General features: G+C 35.5%; 2 protein-coding genes across 2 annotated transcripts; both read left to right on the top strand.

The window, feature by feature from the left end:
* Window positions 1–431: 431 nt before the first annotated feature.
* LOC105663070 (uncharacterized) lies at window positions 432–2,629 on the top strand. The gene is made up of 2 exons (XM_012290033.2): window positions 432–908; window positions 1,968–2,629. The coding sequence occupies exons 1-2, from the start codon at window positions 822–824 to the stop codon at window positions 2,301–2,303; spliced, it is 423 nt and encodes a 140-aa protein (XP_012145423.1). The 5' UTR covers window positions 432–821; the 3' UTR covers window positions 2,304–2,629.
* Window positions 2,630–10,994: 8,365 nt separating this feature from the next.
* On the top strand, window positions 10,995–13,097 carry LOC100880123 (uncharacterized). The gene has a single exon (XM_076539258.1). It carries the CDS (start codon window positions 10,995–10,997, stop codon window positions 12,309–12,311), a length of 1,317 nt encoding a protein of 438 aa, XP_076395373.1. The 3' UTR covers window positions 12,312–13,097.
* Window positions 13,098–14,226: the final 1,129 nt, after the last annotated feature.

Genomic DNA, 14,226 nt, shown 5'->3' on the forward strand with positions numbered 1-14,226 from the left:
TTCGTCCTGAAAATTAGTAGGAATTATACAAGCAGCGCCGCATGGCATAAAATCGTCGAACTAATGATTTACCTACGGGAACTTGTTGCGCATTTCGTGAGATGGCGCATCGTGGCACTTGTTAAACAAACATACGGTTAATCATTCTTGTACTGATTTATACACTTTGCTATTAAATCATGGTTTACGTACAGTATTGTGCAAAATTGCTGTTCTTTCAAATTTAGGAATAGCAAATTTTATTTATTTTATTAATAATTCTTTTAATTTTAGAGTTTGTCACTTTTAAAATGTTGAAGTGTGTGGTTTTTGTAGTTTATGGTTTAGACATTTTTGTTGGACTATATTCATTATTTAAAATAATATTTTTTCATATGTTTTTTGATGACATTTGACATTTTTTATTTTAAGTCTGATCAGAAATATATAATTATCCTATAATTATTAATCAATGATTTTTTAACAGAAAACATTAAGTTTGCTACAAAATTAAATAGCAATGAGACTAATAATTATCAAACCATCTGAAAAACCAACTAAAACTTAAAAAAGGTTAAGCAATTTTGTAAAAAATTATGAAGCAGCCACTCATGTTTTTAAAAATTAAAAACAGTTAAAAAATTAAAATGTTGAGCATTAAACTACTAAATTAAATTTTCTAAGAATTGAAAGACAGTTATATATATTTTACTCTGACGTTCAAATTTATTCTTGTAATCTGTACAAGCGTTTCCGACATCCTTTTGTCTCCTCAACTTCAGTTAATTCAGTAAAACCCAGAAATTCACAGTTAATAAATCATTAGTAATGATAAGATAAGAATGTTTGAAGCGGAGTACGTTATACCATGTGTTCGCATGCGAGCGGGCGAAGAAAGCATTCGCAGAGCGGCTAAGAAGTACCCTATAGTAAGAAAAATAGTGCACCTAACCTAAATTGTTAAGTTTCATACAAAATTTATAGAAAGATGTGATAGTATGATATAGAGATTGGTGCTCGTGTACTACTATAAATTAGAGTTCGGTCTATGTGTAATAGTATAAATTAGAGTTCGGTCTATGTGTAATAGTATAAATTAGAGTTCGGTCCACGTGTACCACTATAAATTAGAGTTCGGTCTATCTGTAATAGTATAAATTAGAGTTCGGTCTATGTGTAATAGTATAAATTAGAGTTCGGTCCACGAGTAATACTATAAAATAGAGTTCGGTCCACGTATACTACTATAAATTAGAGTTCGGTCCACGTGTACTACTATAAATTAGAGTTCGGTCCACGTGTACTACTATAAATTAGAGTTTGGTCCTCGTGTACTACTATAAATTAGAGTTCGGTCCACGTGTACTACTATAAATTAGAGTTCGGTCCACGTGTAATACTATAAAATAGAGTTCCATCCACGTGTAATACTATAAATTAGTGTATAGTCCACGGGTACTACTATAAAATACAGTTCGGTCCACGTGTACTACTATAAAATAGAGTTCGGTTCACGTGTAATACTATAAAATAGAGTTCGGTCCACGTATACTACTATAAATTAGAGTTCGGTCCACGTGTACTACTATAAAATAGAGTTCGGTCGACGTGTACTACTATAAATTAGAGTTCGGTCCACGTGTACTACTATAAAATAGACTTCGGTCCACGTGTACTACTACAAATTAGAGTTCGGTCCTCGCATACTACTATAAATTAGAGTTCGGTCCACGTGTACTACTATAAAATATACTTCGGTCCACACATAATACTATAAAATATACTTCGCTCCACATCTAATACTATAAAATATAATTCGCTCCACACATAATACTATAAAATAGACTTCGGTCCCCATGTAGCTCTATAAAACAGACCTTGATCCAACCGGCCCCCGTCCCCGGAAATTAAGAAAGTTAAACGATTCCGAAAGCCCCTCCACAATATAACATTGGCCCAGCTACTTTGTTACCAAGATCGATTTTCAGTTAGAGCCGTTCGCCCCCCGTCACGTGATCACGTACTTCAACAATAACAAAGAGGATAGCAGAAAATCGGCGTACGAGCGTCTTCACAAGCACGATTTCGATCCGCGGAAGCCAAGATGCGATCGCACTAAGCCCAGCCTTTTCTGGCTGGAGATCTCTGAGGAGAACAAAGGTCACAAGGTCCCGATGACTACTAATCTCTGGTACGGTCGACCGAACAGGCTCCAAGTCGACGTCCCCGAGAAGAAATTCAATCGATCGAGCAGAATGGCAGAGTTCTACAGCCGGAAACTCCTCCTAATCGATGAGGACGAACGGAAAGTCGTGGTCTGTTAGGCAAGTTTCCATGGCTTCTTCGAGATCGATCGGAACCTTCCTTTCTTTTAGCGAATCAAATAATGCCGGAAGCTTTAGAGTTGCTCAGAGTTCGCCTCTGAATGAAGCATAAATTATTGTAATTTTATGGCAACCGTTCGTCTAATGTATATGAAAAAATTGTATTGGACAGATTGTTCAATGTACGTATATAAAAAATAAACACAATAATAATCACTTTATTCAATATGCTTGAGAATGTTGTTTAAATACTTTGTACAATATATATAAAAAAATTGTATAAATCCTTCATTCAATATTTGCAAAAAAATTTGTTAAACAGTTTGTTCAATACACATATATAAAAAAGTCTATTAAACACTTTATTCAATACATGTGAAAATGTCTGTTAAATACTTTGTTCAACATATATAAAAAAATTGTCTAAATACTTCATTCAACACTTACAAAAAAATTTGTTAATCAGTTTCTTGAACATTTTCAAAAAAATTTGTCAAACAGTTAGTTCAACATTTACACAAAATTCTACGACAAACAAGCATGCAGCCTAAATCCAACCAGCCCTCCATGGAACCTAACCTCAAAAAATTGCAACAATGTCACAACATCAACAATAAATGAGCAAAGGCAAGTTCATTGTACAAAAACGACAATAGAAAGGTATCGATGAATTGATCGTAAGTATATTGCACACCCTTTGAAGGGAGTGTGTTCTCGGTTACGTAAAGTCACCGAGATTCGTATCGATACTTTCTGTGCGGGCTTTGAGTTTCGATGCCTTGCACGAGAGAAGGCAACTTACTGCAGCGTGATGCGGAAATATATACCGTGCATGCATCCGTGTATATAGCCGGCTCTTTTCATGGTGTTTCCATCCTCGTATTCGGAAGTAGCAATCCCGGTATCAACCACCGTTCAGTGGCTGGATATAGCGGCCCTACCGAATCAAATTCCAGGGAATACGGTCAACTCTGCGAGTATCTTCCGAGGATAGGGATGATATCGTTCGTGGGATTCGCGGGAAATATTTTATCTTTCGCTTTCGAGATTTTTGAGGTATGGTGAGAATAATGGGGGAATTAGATTGTGTAGAATTTTATTTGAGTGTTTTCCAAGTGATGCTTTCAAGATTTTCTGAGACAAAAGTGTCTATTGAGGAAAAAATAATAGTATGATATAGGTGAAATGAATGTGGAGTTCAAATTGTTATTTGGGTATTTAATAAGCAAGTTGAGTGACGCTTTCAAGATTTTCAAAGACAAAAATGTTTACCGAGAAGAAAATAATAGTACGATATAGGTGAAATGAATGTGGAGTTCAAATTGTTATTTGGGTATTTAATAAGCAAGTTGAGTGACGCTTTCAAGATTTTCAAAGACAAAAATGTTTACCGAGAAGAAAATAATAGTATGATATAGGTGAAATAGGTCTATTATTTAAATTGTTATTAAGACGTTTAATAAACTGACGGATTTGTACTTGTGAGTCCGTATGCGCAAGCGCGATTGCGCGTCCGTGTGCGCATGCGTGATTGCGCTCTCGCGTCTGCGCATGCGTAATCCTCGCGCTCCGATTGATCCGTGTTTTTCCTTAATAGTTCAAAAACGAAGCTTCAAACTCCATTTTCGCAAAGGGAAATGTTATTCAAAATCACGTCAGCTACCCCCCTTTCTAGACTACTTCTGAAACATCCTGTATTTATAAATATTACTACAGGAAGTATAAAATAAAAATAAAGATAGTTTATTATATCATCACATTCACAATTAAGTTTCTAAATGCCCGTACCATTATTAAGGTATTATTTAGCATCGTTTGTTAACGCATAAAGCAATTTTGAAGGCCGTAAATAAAACGTACCCGATCGCATGGATCAATTGCGATTTAATCGGCGCGTTAATTTAAACGAGCCGGGATTATTTTTTTTACGAGCGGCGAGTAGCCTGATTAAAATCTGTGTGCACTGGAAATTATTGCAGAACGTTGCGGTGAAAATTCGATCAGCAATAATTACGACGGCGTGTACATACATACATCGAGCAGTATTATAGCCTACGGAACAGCGGTTAATCGAATTATATACCTTTGGCAACGTAAAGTAACGAAGCCGAAAGGGGTATCTAGAGTGTGACCTCATTAATACATTCCTCCCCGATTCTAAGAAGTTTAGCGCATCTTGAGAAAGCGAATGAATTTCACTCGAATGCGTTTCTATAGATCGAAATTTTCGACTAAAAATATTTATTGGCTCAGAAATTTAAATATTAGGGAATTCATATTTTACATGTCGAACAACGTATTGCGTTTAATTTTTGCGTTTGCGATGCATCAGTTTGATTAGAAAAGTACTCGGTTTGCGGCTCGATGTTTGCTTAAAGAAGTTAATTCATCCGGGAAACGAGGCCGTCGATGGCTCGATTTTTTTCGTTTTCACGTGAAACTACTCGCAGTTGACACAATGTTTGTGTAAACCGGGCCAGTCGATCGTTCTCGTCCACACTGTTCGATAGATCAGGTAAATACCAGCTCATGCACGTAATAATTTTTCACCTTGTACAACCCTTCTGTTAAGACGATCTTTTATCAAGTTATACTTTCGGGCTTTTCTCTTCACTCGCACGCGATATGAGAACCGAACACTTCGTCATTTTAATGCGGGGGGACATGAAGACGTCATGGCTGAATTTTTTGAGTTTGAGAGCATTTAGATTGCTTTCAATATTTCCCTAATTTCCTAATTTCCCAAATCTCCAAATTTTTAAATTCTTAATTTGCCAATTTTTCAAATCATTAATTTTCTAATTTCCTAATTTTACAATTTTCCAACCTTCAAATTTTCCAATTTCCCAATTTCCCAATTTCCTAATTTCCCAATTTCCTAATTTCCCAATTTCTCAAATTACCAATTTTCCAATTTTCCAATTTTCCAATTTTCCAATTTCCCAATTTCTCAAATTACCAATTTTCCAATTTCTCAAATTACCAATTTTCCATTTTTCCAATTTCTTAAATTACCAATTTTCCAATTTTCCAATTTTCCATTTTTCCATTTTTCCAATTTCTTAAATTACCAATTTTCCAATTTTCCAATTTCTTAAATTACCAATTTCCCAATTTCCCAATTTCCCAATTTCCCAATTTCCCAATTTCCCAATTTCCCAATTCCCCAATTTCCCAATTTCCCAATTTTCCAATGTCCCAATTTCCCAATGTCCCAATGTCTCAATGTCCCAATTTCCCAATGTCCCAATTTCCCAATGTCCCAATTTCCCAATGTCCCAATTTCCCAATTTCCCAATGTCCCAATTTCCCAATGACCCAATTTCTCAAATTTCCCAAATTTTCCCAATTTTCCCAATTTTCCCAAGTTCCCCATATTTCCCAAATTTCCCAAATTTCCCAAATTTCCCAAATTTCCAAATTTCCCTTCCAAATCCCCCAATTTTCCAACCCCCCTATTTCTCCAACCCCCAATCTCCATTTCCCAATCTCACCACCCCAAATTATCTAAATTTCCCAATCGATCAACGTGCAGCAAGAAACCCGAAAGGGTTACCCATAGTGTGACCTCATTAATACGTTACTTCCCCCGCCCTGAACTCCGGCTAAGAAGTTGGGGACGCCTTCTTGGCGAGCGCAAATAAATTTCAGCGGCTAGCAGAGCCTCGAGAAGTTTCTTTGAAATTGTTTTATAGTACCCCATGGACTTTAATGTTTTCTCCCTCTCTACTTCAGGGTTACGCGTTCATCGTGCTCTCTACTTTACGCTTCCTCGTTCTTCGACTTACAGTTACACACCGCTTCCGCTTTCGATATAAATTCAAACGATCGATCATCCGCAAATTGGATTTTATTGGAGATGAAGAAACCCATTAAGTATGATGGCTTAAAAATAATATATGAACTTGCGTGTACGTTACTGGTCAAAACTGCTCTTTGGATTTTTGCGCTACAATACTTTTTATGTTTTTTTGACTATTTTGTATTTTTTTGAGTAATTTTCTTTTTAATAAAATTAGCTTTTTAATGCGTGGATAGGTTAGTATTTGCATTTGAAAGTAATATTGTGTAATTATTTTTAGAGTGCAATTACTGCAATTGTTTTTAGACTTGTACTTATTTTTAGTAGTTTAGAAATATTTTGTAAAAATTCATTTATTATTGGGAATATTACAAACATTTTTGTAAAAAATTTTGTCCGTCATTTTTAATCGAATTTACAATTTTTTTTTTACAAATTTCGAGGTGAAAAATCAAATGAATTATATTGATGATAAAAATCGTGTTTTTAACAAAATTTTTTTCTCTAAACTTAAGAGTTTATTGAAAGTTTCACTGTTTTTATTTAAATTAACCGCGACATTATTTTTTAATTAGCAAAATGATTATCGACCCATTTATAATTTGTTTCATTGTTCCTTCGACGATATTTCAGAAAGAAATTTGCCACAGATACGCCATCGTATGGTAACGAATAAATTTCGATACAGAGGGAAATTGTTTCCCGAACATTGCATTTTAATAACCTCGAGTGCTTTCATTTGCCGCTAAATTAAATTTCCTTCGATATTTCAAATAAAAATAGCACCATGATTGTGACGTTGAAATATTACTGTGTTATTTAATTGGATCACTCGTTTCAAAGAATTGCTTCCTATTCTACTCCTTCACATTTCTCGACACGTTAATACTTAAAATTTATTTTTAAACGTAGCCGAATATATTGTAGGATTATATTTGATGCAGTTAAAAATAAATAAATGTAACATATTTATTGTATTATGAAATTGAAATGTTGGTGATTACAATTAACATTTTGTCAGGTTTATAAATGTATCGTTGTAGTTGAAATAAAAGGGGTTTGTGCTGTATGAGATTATAGTTACACGCACCATTTTCCAATTTCCCAATTTTTCAATTTTTCAATTTTTCAATTTTTCAATTTTTCAACTTTTCAACTTTTCAATTTTTCAATTTTTCAATTTTTCAATTTTTCAATTTTTCAATTTTTCAATTTTTCAATTTTTCAATTTTTCAATTTTTCAATTTTTCAATTTTTCAATTTTTCAATTTTTCAATTTTTCAATTTTACAATTTCTCAATTTCCCAATTTTCCATTTTTCCAATTTCCCAATTTCTCAATTTCCCAAATTACCAAACTACCAAATTACCAATTTCCTAATTTTCCCATTTTTCCCAATTTTCCAATTTCTCAATTTCCCAATTTCCCATTTTCCAATTTCCCAATTTCCCAATTCCCCAAATTACCAAACTACCAAATTACCAATTTCCCAATTTCCCAATTCCCCAAATTACCAAACTACCAAATTACCAATTTCCTAATTTTCCCAATTTTCCAATTTCCCAATTTCCCATTTTCCAATTTTCCAATTTCCCAATTTTCTAATTTCCCAAATTACCAATTTACGAATTTCACAATTTCCGAATCTCCCAATTTTCCAATTTCCCATGTTTCCAAATTACCAACTTCCCCATTTTCCAATTTCCTAATTTTCCAATTTTCTTATTACCCAATTTTCCAATTTCCCAATTTCCCAAATTACCACTTTCCTAATTTTCCAATTTTCCTATTACCTAATTTTCCAATGTGCCAAATAGCCAATTTTCGAATTTCCCATGTTACCAAATTACCAATTTCCCCATTTTCCCATTTTCCCATTTTCCCATTTTCCATTTTCTCAATTTCCATTTTCCTAATTTTCCAATTTTCTTATTACCCAATTTTCCGATGTGTGATATAACCAATTTCCCAACGTCCCAATTTCGTAGGAGTCACGTGACATCTGGCCCTCCATCTTCCATCTTACCAGTACATACATAACTTAAACTTCATAATTCAAAAAAAAAATAATTTTAAACAAAAATACGTATTACTTCCCCCAAACCTCCTTGCAAGTAAACTAAAAAATATAAAAATTATACTAATTTTTCAATCTAACCTCGTTTTAAAATAAAAACAACCTTGAAAATAATGTACCAGTAAATTAATACACGAAGCATTTTGCTTTATTTCAAGTTGAGTACGAACATATTTTGCCTTTAAATCGGAAGTTTTCCCGTATTGTTTTTTGCGACTCGCATGTTCGCACATGTGTGCACACGGAGTGTGTGCTCGAAGCATATCCAACATTAATCCCTTAAGGATAGACGTTCCCAAAAGAAATCAGTCGCCGTAACTTTTTGCCCAGTCAGATTTTCTAAAGCAAACATAGGGCTTTCGCTTAATCCTTATCTGTTTCAGTGTTCACGTTGAAACATTCGCAATTTGAAATTTTGTTATAAATATAACAGCCAGGCAAGACCGTCGTTTATCTCATAGAGAGAAATATTAACATTTTATGGAGATTTTTCTCCGGGTTACTGTTGCCCCAGCGCGTCTCCTACTCTTTCAATATTTATTCGAGTCATCTTCAAAATTGATTTACGAGTCTCGTGCTGCAACCAGAATTGACTCTGTCAAGTAAATTTAGAACGGGATTAAAATTATTTTATCAGACTGCAGTTATGACGATTATTGTATGGAACTCGAGTATTTAGGCGTGATCATTTTTTGCGTTGCTTGAATGAAAATTTCCAATATCAAGTTTAATGGCTTTTACAGATTTTTAAATTTATTTTGAAAGTTTTTGATTATTGGATTTTCAAGGTTTTGAACTCTCAAGGTTGCAGATTTTTAAATTGTTCAATTTTTGAAATTAAAATTCTTCATATCTTTCTGGTTCCAAATTTCCAATTTTCTAATTTTCCAACTTTTCAATTTTTCAATTTTTCAATTTTTCAATTTTTCAATTTTTCAATTTTCCAATTTTCCAATTTTCCAATATCCTAATTTCTCAAATTACCAATTTCCCAATGCCCTAATTTTCCAGTCATCCAATTTTCCAATTTCTCAAATTACTAATTACCCAATTTCGTAATTTTTTCATTTTCCAATTTCCCAATTTCCCAATTTTCCAATATCCTAATTTCTCAAATTGCCAATTTCCCAATTTCCTAATTTCCTAATTTTCCAGTTTTCCAATTTCTCAATTTTCCAACTTTTCAATTTTTCAATTTTTTCTAATTTTCTAATTTTCTAATTTTCTAATTTTCTAATTTTCTAATTTTCTAATTTTCTAATTTTCTAATTTTCTAATTTTCCAATTTTCCAATTTTCCAATTTTCCAATTTTCCAATTTTCCAATTTTCCAATTTTCCAATTTTCCAATATCCTAATTTCTCAAATTACCAATTTCCCAATGCCCTAATTTTCCAATTTCTCAAATTACTAATTACCCAATTTCGTAATTTTTTCATTTTCCAATTTCCCAATTTTCCAATATCCTAATTTCTCAAATTACCAATTTCCCAATTTCCTAATTTTCCAGTTTCTCAAATTACTAATTACACAATTTCGTAATTTTTCCATTTTCCAATTTCCCAAATTTCCAATTTTTCAACATCCTAATTTCTCAAATTCCAAATTTTCCAATTTTCCAATTTTCCAATTTTCCAATTTCTCAATTTTCCAATTTCTCAATTTTCCAATTTCTCAATTTTCCAATTTCTCAATTTTCCAATTTCTCAAATTACCAATTGCCCAATTTCTCAATTTTGCAATTTTCTAATTTCCCAAATTCCAATATTTCCAAGGTACTAATTTCCCAATTTTCCAAATTTCTATATTTCCAAATCTTCACATCTCCGAATTGCCATAATTTCTATATTCCTAAATTACCAAATTCCCAAAATCCTTAAAATTCCCAAAATTCCAAAAATCTCCGCAATCCCCAAAAACTCCAAAATTCCCGAAATCCCTAAAGTCCCCACAATCTCAAAAATTTCCAAAATCCCCAAAATCTCAAAAATTGCCAAAACCCCCAGAATCTTCGAAATCCCCCAAATTCCCAAATTTTCTAAGTTTTTCAAATTCCTAAACTAGCAACCTTGAACCCCAAATATCAGACTAATCATCAGTCTCATGTCTCCGCAAACAGAAATAAACCTCTGCACACAAAAGTGAAATGTTACACATCAAAGTCACGAGTACGTCAAAATGTCTCTGAATCTCTTCGTTTCACCCGAAATAGCAACACTAGGAAACGCATCTGTTTCACCAACAAGCTTCTGAAATCCAAAAAGTTCCTTGCCGGAAGACACACGTTCAATCAGTTCCTAATCCCTTCAGCACACTCCGCAGTTGAAGCATCTGCACTTTCTTTCTCTCGATGTTCTCAAACATTGTGCCTTCATTACCCCGGCGAGTATTACCGCATCGTTTGTTCGGGTCTTAACCCGCTCTTTACACAATCGCCTTATCTTGCAAGATGATCGAGTTTTATCAAAAAGTCGGAGAAAACGATCCGTCGAATTTTTCGAAGTTATCTTCCGCCATGACACTTTTCCGCGATCAATCAATCGCGTGATCGTAGCAGAATTTTCTCGTCGCGCTATCGCGTCGTTTTTTTCCGCGCCGCGGCATAAATCACACACAGTTCGTTTTCTCGTCGCTAAGAGGTGTACGACAGATTTACGGGATGTGTAAATTACTACAACCGGGATGTTTGCCGAAGCGATTCTCTATCGAATCGTCCCGTCAGTCGCGCTTTGTGGGAGAATCATTTTTCGCGAGGTTTATTTACAGCCACAGGCTATATAAGTCCTCCGGAAACCAGCTCCGGAGTTCCCAAGATGACGACGATGATCGCTGACCCGACCTGCCGTTTCGACTCGCCGCTGCGCTCCGTCGACGAGAAACCGAGCGTGCTGCTCGACTCCGACATCAATAAGATCGTCGAGCGTAAACTCCGTTCGCCTAACTTCCGCGTGTTGCAGTGGAGTTTGGACGACCTCGGCGAGACGAACGGCTTTCTGGGCCAGTATTACACCCTGTCGGTGACCGTGAAGACCGACGATAAATCCAAACGACTCCGCTTCTTCGCGAAAACACCGCCACCCGCCGAGAGCCCCCAGTACGACTTCCTGGTGAACTCCAACACGTTCGACAAGGAGATCGCCGTGTACAGCGACATCGTGCCCCGCATTGGGATGGGAACGGGACCCAAGTGGGCGCCCGACTACTTCCTGGGCAAGAGCAACACCATCCTCGTGCTGGAGGACGCTAAGCAAGAGGGCTACGTGACCCCCGACAAGTTCCTCCTCTTCGACCTCGACCACTGCGTCTACACGGTGGCGACGCTGTCGAGGTTCCACTCCAGGTTCCTCATACAGGACGAGAAGCTTCGCAGCAAGGGGCAGTCGATCATGGACCTCTACGGCAACTGGCTCGAGGAGGTGGCCTTCGTCGAGGAGGAGCTGCCAGCTCGCAAGTACCTCGCCTCGTGTGTCAAAGGAGCCTGCACCATGGTGGACTTCGCGGAGAGGTTCACGGACCAGGAGAGGACTCTGATGAAGAACTGGATCTCCAGTAGCATCCCCAGTCTACCTAGGTTGCTGCAACCCTCCACCAAGTTCAGGAACGTCGTCTGCCACCGGGACATCTGGGCGAATAATATCATGTTCAAACGAGACGCAAACGGCAAGCCGGTCGGGTGCTACCTGGTGGACTTCCAGTTCTTGAGGTACAGTCCGCCCGCGTTGGACTTCACGGTGTTTCTTTATTTGAACACCGATAGGAAGGCTAGAAGAGAGTGCTGGGACCAGCTGGTGAACGTTTATTGCGACACCATGAAACGGGAGCTGGCGTCCGAGGGACTCGATGTGGAGCGGTGTTTGTCGAGAGAGGAGTTCATCGAGTGCTGCAAGGAGCTGAAGGACGTGTCGCTGACGTATTCGATAGCGAACGTTCAGGTGATGCTGCTGACGAAACAAGCTGTCGAGAAGTATTTCGTTAACTCGACGGATCTTCTGGAGCACGTGGTTTATGGAGAACAACGATCGGAACTGGTCGTAAACCAGTGCCGCAGCAGGGAGGCGTACAGATACAGGATCGTCGATATCTTGGAGGAAATCAAAGAGCACCTGACCAACAAACCGACTGGGTGTTAGGTAAGACAGCTGGAACGCGGTTTATGGCTCTTCGTCGTCGTTTGTACCTGCATTACGATCTGTGATAAAAGGACTTTGGAGTGGAGCCAGATATCGGGGCTGTCCTTATTTCTGGATTTGCGGACGTGTCGCTAAGTCCTGGAGAATCGTGCCAGAGTTCGCGGAAAAGGCTACTGGGAGCAAGGTCAATCAATGCATCAGCCTACCCTTTTTTGCCCCGGGATATCGTCTGAAATATCGTGGACCATTTAATCGGAGATTCCGGGCTTTACATGCTCATGCAATTTGAATAATCTTGATCGAGTTTGCCCGAATAGTCTCGGGTATTCGAGTATCGTTTTCGTGGGTCATTTTTATGAGGATGATGAAAGTGGATGGAGGGAGATTTTCATAAGCGTGTCATTTTAATCAAATGTGTAAAGTTATCAGTGATTTAGGGTTGCGTGTATGTATGCACACGTGTTAAATTTTATTGCAGACTGTGTGGAATTAATTGGATTTATTGGACTCTCATTTTGAAAATTTTTGAGTATCTTTTTAAACATTCAAGTTTTTAAATTTATTAATTTTTAAACTTTTAAGTATGTATATTTTACAATTGGAAAATTAAAAATGGACGATTTTAAACATGGATGAATTTGAATTTTTTAATTTTTCAGCCACTAAATTTTTGTTTTAAAATTTTTAATTTTATGAATTTATAAATTGCAAGATTTCTAACTTAAAAAATGTTTAAATTTAATATTACAAAAATGATAAAATTTGGTGGTACAGAAATAATATCAATATCACTACTAATATTAATATTATAAAAATTTGAAGATTTAACAATAAAAAAATTCAAAAAATTTAACAATGTAAAAACTTGAAAATTTAATAATAAAAAAATTGAAGAAAAAATAATATTATAAAAACTTGAAGAAAAAGAAAATAAACAAAAATTTGACAATATAAAAATTTGGAGACTTACCACAATAAGAATAAAAAAATTTGTACTTTTTGCACAAAATAAAAAATCAACTAATTAAAACAGGAGAGAGATAAGCACTTTAGTATATTTTCGATAAAATTGTATCGAATCGTATCAATTTAAGCAAATTGCATGAATATGTAAATTCAGGATTATGGATTTTAGCTTTCGTCAAAGGATGCTTTATCTTTCTCCTTCCCTCAGAGACCTTTATACGAATTATTATCGCGCGATGGTTTTGATACGAAAATTTTGCTATTATAAATTGTTGGATTTACAAATTGTTAAATTGAAGGCTGTGCGGAAGTTTTTACTTCACGAACGTTGATAGAATGTTGTAATAATAATATGAGAATAAAATGAGCAGGTATTTCTGTTAGTAAAATATGTAATACATTTTTAATGGTTCTTAATATATTTTTATTATAATATGGTTAATTTTTAAATAAACACTATATTTCAAAATTTTCAAATATGTAAATCCCGACGTTCTCAAATTTCTAATAACTGTTCAAACCCCCAATTTTTCAAATTTTCAAATACTCAACTTTTCAGAATTCTTAAAATATCAAATACTGAAATCTCCAAATTCTCAAGATTCTATTAACTTAGCCCCCTAAATTGTCAAGCTCCCAAATACTCAAGCCCCCAATTTCTCAAATTTCTAATAATTCAACCTCTCAAATTCTCAAACTTGCAAATACTCAATCCCCTAAATTCTCAAATTTCTAATAATTCAACCTCTCAAATTCTCAAACTTCCAAATACTCAATCCCCTAAATTCTCAAATTTCTAATAACTCAACCCCCCAAATTCTCAAACCCCCAATTTCTCAAGCTCCCAAATTCTCAAACTTTCAAATTCCCAAGCTTCCAATTTCTCAAATTTCTAATAACTCAATCCTCCAAATTCTCAAGCTCCCAAATACTCAAGCTCCTAAATTCT

Source organism: Megachile rotundata, chromosome 13 (genome assembly GCF_050947335.1).
Source record: "Megachile rotundata isolate GNS110a chromosome 13, iyMegRotu1, whole genome shotgun sequence".
Classification (NCBI taxonomy): domain Eukaryota; kingdom Metazoa; phylum Arthropoda; class Insecta; order Hymenoptera; family Megachilidae; genus Megachile; species Megachile rotundata.

Excerpts from the sequence above, each read along its gene's own strand:
- LOC105663070 (XM_012290033.2), top strand. The coding sequence starts at position 822 with ATGTTTGAAGCGGAGTACGTTATACCATGTGTTCGCATGCGAGCGGGC. Across the intron at positions 909-1,967 it reads CGGCTAAGAAGTACCCTATA|TTAGAGCCGTTCGCCCCCCG; the intron begins GTAAGAAAAATA and ends ATCGATTTTCAG.
- LOC100880123 (XM_076539258.1), top strand. The coding sequence starts at position 10,995 with ATGACGACGATGATCGCTGACCCGACCTGCCGTTTCGACTCGCCGCTG.